The 7,497-nt window shown below is 42.2% G+C and overlaps 1 protein-coding gene across 7 annotated transcripts in view; it reads left to right on the forward strand.

Moving 5' to 3' along the window:
• SPOCD1 (SPOC domain containing 1) overlaps positions 1-6,539 on the forward strand; it is a 250,479-nt gene extending 243,940 nt beyond the window's left edge. For all 7 annotated transcript variants that reach the window (XM_077299608.1, XM_077299610.1, XM_077299611.1 and 4 more), the window contains 2 exons: positions 1,821-2,007; positions 5,836-6,539. In XM_077299608.1, the coding sequence (XP_077155723.1) occupies positions 1,821-2,007; positions 5,836-6,320 (672 nt within the window). In that variant the 3' untranslated portion in view covers positions 6,321-6,539. The remainder of the gene's footprint in view (positions 1-1,820; positions 2,008-5,835) is intronic.
• Positions 6,540-7,497: the final 958 nt, after the last annotated feature.

Raw genomic sequence — 7,497 nt, forward strand, 5'->3', positions numbered from 1 at the left:
AAAAGTGTCCTGTCAGGGATAAAACTTCCCCAGTTTCTAATGGTCGAATCCAAGCGATCACCTATCCTGTGGAGCCCATGGATCAGTGATAACTTGTTTTACCAAGAACCACATTAATGTAAACTACCGTAATTATACATCCCAGTTATTGGGGCACACGGTAGATGTGCGGCAGCCGCCGGTGTTTTACAGCCGATGCTCCACTATAATGACAGATATTTGCATATAGCTGTAGGGTGGGCCCCTAGAGTCCATTCCTCTTGTGGGCCCCAGACACCCCAGTCCGACGCTGAGTAACAGAGTTCGTTTATACCGCCATATAGTACCGCCTTTACTAGCAGCAGGTTCTCTCCTGCACGGTGGACCCCGGGTTGCGAACGCACCTACTACTTCGTAGGCTACTTTCGCACTAGTCCGTCGGTACGGGTCGTCGCAAACCGTCGGCCCCACGCACCGACGGACAGTGTGTTAATGTAGCACAACGTGGGCAGCGGATGCAGTTTTTCAACGCATCCGCTGCCCCATTGTAATGTCCGGGGAGGAGGGGGCGGAGTTCCGGCCGCGCATGCGCGGTCGGAAATGGCGTACACGATGCACAAAAAAAGTTACATGTAACATTTTTTTGTGCTGACGGTCTGCCAAAACACGACGCATCCTTCGAACGACAGATGCGACGTGTGGCCATACGTCGCAATGCGTTGCTAATGCAACTCTATGGAGAAAAACCGCATCTTGCGGGCAATTTTGCAGGATGCGTTTTTTTCTCCAAAACGACGCATTGCGACGTACAGCAAGCGACGCTAGTGTGAAAGTAGCCTAATATATATATTCGGTGCGTTCCGCCAACCCTAACACCTGATGTGTGAAAGTAGCCTAAATTTAAAAACCCTGCTCTGATTGTGTCAGAACTGCTGCACCCAGTAAGCTAGGTGGTACATTGTTGGATTCAGGGTTTCTTTGCCTACATCAGGCTGCTCTTAGATGAGTGGGTGCAGTTGGGCCCAGATGGCTTTGTAGACTGTGGCCTCTGTTCACACAGGACGCAGTACAGTTAGCACTCGGCAGCCCGCCACAGGGCGTTACTAATAGGCTGTGATCCAGATGCTTTGCATTCTCTGTGTGAACGCTGCTGCAGATTATTTGTTTGCACTACTGTGCCAAATAGCCAATCCCTGATTGTAGGCTGGCTGTCTCATTGGTATTATCAGACCTGTGCAGTTGCCATCTTTACGTGGGCCCGCTGCACCATTATAGTACATTTGATTCAAGGCCTAGACAGGTAAGCACCTTTGCCTGTTTTTCTGGTGTTTTTTCTAGAATAGTTGAGGTTTTTTCCTTTTTCCTCCTTTTGTGGTTTTTGATCTCAGATGAGGTAGCAAAAACCTGCTGACCGATTCCCTTTAAATCTGTCAGTCTGCTTATGAAAATAAAATAAATATTACTCCAAGCCCCTAGTACTCCGTAAGTCCCACCTAGCACTTACCAGTCACACAGAAAATGACTGGAAATGCCAATCACTGGGCACAATAGTCTCGCTCAGAGGCATTTTCACCTATTTGTCGCCTATTGCAAACTGAGCAGTGGAGGAGGTTTCATTCTGCAGCTAGTTGTCTATCATCCAGGGGATTATTAGAAGAAGAGTTGAACAAATGGTTCTCTGAGAATTGTGGTGTATGGGTTGTTTGCCCAAGAGAGAATATTTTAAGGTTTTATTTTGTGTATTTTCTAGGTAAATTGATTTTTTCTAATCCCATTGGATTGTCCTAATATATCACCGTTTTATACATATTTTAAAAACTATTTTATCTTTTATGACATAGGATATGTGCCTCCTGCGTTTTTGCCCCCAGACCTCCAGTGATGCGGTGTTCTACAGTCGGCTCTATTCCTACCTCAACCGTAAACTAAGATATGCAATTATCAATACCAGCAACATGGAGGCCTTTATAATTCCACTTCCAGCATGCCAGCCAATACCTGCCAAACTTCGCCCCTTAGGGGGGCCAGGTAAGACTAATCAAAGAAAAGCGTGCACAAAGTTAAAATCCTAACTGAGAATAAATGTGGAATGAATAAAGATATGAAAATCCAGGTTGTGTGAATACACCGGACAAGTCTATAGTAGGTTGGAGTAGTTTATCTGATTGATCTCTGATATACTGTTCTACATCATGCCAATAAATTCATTAGCTCTTATTAAGAGTACCGTACATGTCAGGTAAAGATTTCAAGTCTCTATTCACATTAGACTAATGTTTGCCGAATATTTTTGAATTTGGTCTACAGTCTAATGAGTACGATGTGTATGATAATTGTCATGTGAGTTAAGGATCCGGCATGTCCGATCCAGCATTGTTCTTTGGAGATAAGCCGCCACCAAAGATATGGGTCAGCGGTTCCCTCATAGAAAACACAGGTGCACTCAGATGAGGGAGCGCTCCTGTATATGGAAGTGTTGGGCAAGATAGCAGCGGGCCAAACTATTAATCGCTTAGTTTTTGCATAGTTTTGAAACTTTGCGGTTTCACAGCGATCGTAGCAAAAAAATCACTAAGGCCGCAATGTGAGGACATACACATTGTATAGGTGTCAGCTAAGTTCTTCCTCATATGAAACCATACTTGGTCAGGCATACTTTTGTTCTCAGTAGAAAGAGGAGAGTAAGACACTGCCAGGCAGCTCTGACAGTGGCTTATTTCCTTAAGAACAAAAAGATCTGGCAGTTAGAATCCAAATCAGGAAGCCCACTTACTAACAGACATGTAGTGCAGGTGACAAGCTCTATACTTGCGGTGACCATACAGTAGATTGTGGTCTACCAGTATACCTTAGATTTCAATGCCAGGTTGTCCCTCTGGGTTACACAGTGAGACAATTATATAATTTATAGTTAATTCACCTGTCGCTGCCATTCCTTTTCCAGTACAATCAGTGATCCATAATGGGTTTATGACTCTCCACCATTGTTGCCTTAAGGAATATGTCACCAAGTTTTTGCAATCCTGTTTAAGAGCAGTATGATGTAGTGGCAGAAACCGTGATTCAAGCAATGTGTCACTTATTGGGCTGTTTGCTGCAATTTTGATAAAATCAGTGGTGCAGATCTACCAGTTCTCTGAAATTAGAGGTATGTATAAACCTGCCCACACCACTGATTGGCAGCTCTGTACACTGCATAGGCAGAAAGCTGCCAATCACTGGTGGGTGGGGTTATACAGAGCTCATGATTATGAAGAACTACCTGGCAGCAGGTTTACTAGTCCTCTCGAAATTTTATGAAAACTTCAGCAAGCAGCCCAGTACGTGACACACTGCTGGAATCATGGCCTCTGTCTCCCTGCTGCTCTCAGATTATGTGGCAAAAACCAGGGGACAGATTCTCCTTTAATTGCTGACTTATACTCAGGATTGAGCAAGCGTCATGTCTGTGACACATTTTGCATGTACCCTGTTCCCTTGGTAGATAACTTGGTAGTGAAAAAGTCTAATTTATAGCTTGCAGTAGGAAAAAAGTGGAAAACAGAAGCTCAAAATAGGGTCTTACCCAGATAGAGGATATGAGAACGATAGGTGCAGGGATGTGCTCACCTGGCAGGGTTGTGAGACCACAATACCATAGAAAGCTCAGGGGTATCACTTTATTCAGCTTCCTATGACCTACATGCCCATATAGACGACTTGTGAGGCTTAATCCTACTGACAGATTCCCTTTAAAACAGCAAAAGACATTGAATTTGGTTTCTTAGATGTCAAGGTACACTTTTCTGTATCGGGATGTCTTCCTGCATTGTGATTTCTTTGTCATTTTAGGCAAAACTCAATATACAAGCATCTAAATTCATAGAAAAACTCGCATGCAATAAATAAAGGAAAGTTCATCAATCCGTAAACATTTATTATGAGTGACCATGATAATGGTATGGCTCAATGAACATGATATAAATCAATTCTGAGGCATAAAAGGACCAAAATGGAATCATATAAACAAAGGGATATATAAAAAAAGAGTAGCCATAAAGACACTGTGGAGATTAACTATATTTATCAGTAGACAAGCCATAATTAAAATAAATGCTAGCCTGGATTCATGATGTTGTATAGAATTTCTCCGACCGCACCACACTCCGACACACATTTCTTAACTTGCTTCCTTAGTGAGTGATGAGGAGGAGGAGGAGGAGTGTACAATAGTGATGAGCGAGTGTGCTCGTTACTTGAGTTTTCCGAGCATGCTCGGGTGTTCTCTGAGTATCTCGGGCGTGCTCGGAGATTAAGTCTATGTCACCGCAGCTGCATGATTTGCTGCTACTAGACAGCCTGAACATATGCAGGGATTGCCTGTTAGACTGCCTGAACATATTCAGGGATTGCCTGTTTGTTAGGGAATCCCCACATGTATTCAGGTTGTCTAACAGCCGCAAATCATGCAGCTGCAGGGACTCAAACATAATCTACGAGCACGCCCAAGATACTCAGAGAACACCCGAGCATGCTCGGAAAACTCAAGTAACGAGCACACTCACTCATCACTACTGTACACCTTTAATATCTGTTAGGCTCTTGCACTGTTCAGTGACTCGCACTATATCATCCTTTTCATACCAATATTGCTCGAGTGTACGAAGTAACTTGTTCTGTAGGATACTCACAAACAATTCAGCATTTAGACCACCATTGATCCTGGTGAAGTATCCAACGCATTTGGCTGTGAAGCAAGCCCATATCATCAGGTTTCCTCCAACGAACTTGACCGTTCCTTCAATTGCTTGATCCGTTAGTCCCTTTTTCCCTTGTTTCTTCCAGACACATTAGCACACATGAGAACATGGTCTAACTGACTTTTGTCTCATTAGTTCAAATCACCCATTTCCAATCTTCTATTATCCAGTTTTCATACATTTTTGCAAACTCAAGTTGACACTTGTTATGATGATATTGAAGTCGACGGTTCTTCACCTTTTTTCTGGCCACCATTCCAGAGTTGCGTACAGAGCTTGCATGGACATCTGTTATTTTACTATTATGAAGCATATAAGCCACCTCCACTGTCGTGTTTGTCGCGCCAGAACTGATACACCTTGTGATGAGCCGATTTCTTAACACTGATGTTTTGCCTGGATGTCCACCTTTTGGCTTTTGAATGAATTGGCAAACTTCATTTTGTATTCTTCCAACTGTCATGGCACTCACATGATGTAGTTTGGCAATTTTCTAGGCCAAGAGACCAGTATCGAAGAGCTGGATGATGCTGTTTCTCTTTTCTTGGGAAACATTCTTCATGGCTACTCCTCTATTTGCACCATTGACCTTTCACTTAGGAATCAACCTAAAAACATACTGAGCTATTAGGGAATGAGAACAGGTTGTATTTTGTAGTATATAGAAAGAAAAAGACTTTTCTACCACCAGGAAAAAAGCAGTAACAATGCAGTGACGTGACACGAATCTGCATAACTAATCATATACTAAATAGCTACAAGTTAAATTTATGTTTGAGATAGCCAAGACGATTGTCTATAAAATGATGGTAGTCTCATGTCCGAAGCAGTAGTGGATGGTGAGATATGGAACCTGAAAGTCAAAAGTTCAAAACATTGCTCGTCAGTGTAAAAAAAAGGTATGAACTATCCAAAATAGTGTAGAAGGCTGGAAACCCGACGTCAGTAATGTGAGATGAATCTGTAAGCATGTCATCTATTATTGAAGGTTTATTGCTATAGGACTCTTATTTGTACTACAATTAAAAATGCAACAATTCCAGTATAGTTTCATTGTTTGTGATCATTGCCTTTGAAGGGGGCACTTACTGGTTCATATATCTTTTGCATTTTCCAGGTCTTGAGGATGAACATCCTCATCTTTTACTGGCTCTACTTCTTCCAAACCATCCATTCTGGTCTTCATGTCCCAGAAAGGTCAACAAAATACCGAGACAGGAGGAGCTGGATATTCCTGATGACATATTCACATCTATATTAGAAGATGTGGAAAGGGAGGACAGTTTTTTGGCAGAACAAGGACACCCACCTGTAGGGCAGGAGAGCTCTGCGGTGGGAGAAGTGGGCATGCCAGAGCTGATAAATATTCTGAGTTATCTGTCAAATAACCTGCAGAAAATTGCTGACCAAAACAACAATAATTTTCAGTCTATGCCCCCAACTAACCAGCCAAACCCTATACCAGCAGCAGCCCCTGTTTGGCCATCATGTCCTATGGCACCTACTTTTCAGGCTCCTGTTTCTTTTGCCAGTGATCTTGCTGCCATGTTTGATCCATCGACCATGTATGGTCCATCTGGCAATAACCCTTATACTTTCTAAAAGCAATGTGCCAATAGGTTTCTAACACATTTCTTAAGGTTTTGCACTAGGTATAAAGAAACCTTTGTTCTTGTTTTGAAGGACATTTATGCCTACAGTTTGAAAAATCAAAACTTTATTCTTACTACAGAGCTATTTAACATTTTTAAAGATGGTTTTTATATTTTTCCGTTGGTTAATGTTTGTATTGTTCACAAAGCATATTAAAATATAAATCTCATATTTTTCGTGTTTTTATGATGTAATTAATTTGTGATAAAGATTAGATGTAGAATTGTAATTAGAGAAATATATCTTGGGGATACATGACATCAAAAAATTGTAGTAAAATCTCAGTTACACTTCAAATTTAAAAAGATGTTGCAACTATTGCAAAAATTCTGCACAATGCTTGCGATTGCAACTTTTTTTTAGCAAGACTTACCACTATGTAGCTATGTACTTTTATCTAAGGCCGGCGTCACACATAACGTATAAAAAATCGGTCCGTTTTTCACGGCCGAGAATCTCAGAAATGTTCCTTAACAGTGATCCGTATGTAATCCGTGTGCAATACGAGGATGCGATTTTCTCGCATCTAAGCATCCGTGTGACATCCGTATGGCGAGATTTTCTCGCCGGCTTGCAAAATGAACATATAATGGATCCCGGCCCCGAAAATCCTGAATAAATAATTTGGAAGCCTATTTATTGGCTCCACAAGTTCCATACTACAAGCGAAAAAAATTGCATGGTCCCCTGCACAATTTTCTTCACCAGAGAGGGAACGCTGATGGCCAGGACCGATATTTGTAGCCTGGGAAGGGGTTAATACCGATGGATCTTCCCAGGCTATGAATATCAGCCCCCAGCTGTATATTTAGCCTTTACTGGCTATTCTAATAGGGAGACCCCCCAAAACAAATGATGTGGGATCCTATCATGATCTCTGCAGGCAGAGATCATAGCAAGCCTATAGAGGGACAAGCTCTCGGAAGATGGAACTATACTGACCATGAACTAAGCCTGCCGCGCAACTAGAAATAGCCAGGTAGCATTTCCTATTTATCGCTAGATGCCCAGCTCTGGCCTAAGACCTAAATAGCTAGCAGAGGGAAATATAAGACCTGGCTCACCTCTAGAGAAATATTCCAAAGAAGACAGTAGCCCCCCACATATAATGACGGTGAGTTCAGAT

Source organism: Ranitomeya variabilis, chromosome 3 (assembly GCF_051348905.1).
Source record: "Ranitomeya variabilis isolate aRanVar5 chromosome 3, aRanVar5.hap1, whole genome shotgun sequence".
Lineage (NCBI taxonomy): Eukaryota > Metazoa > Chordata > Amphibia > Anura > Dendrobatidae > Ranitomeya > Ranitomeya variabilis.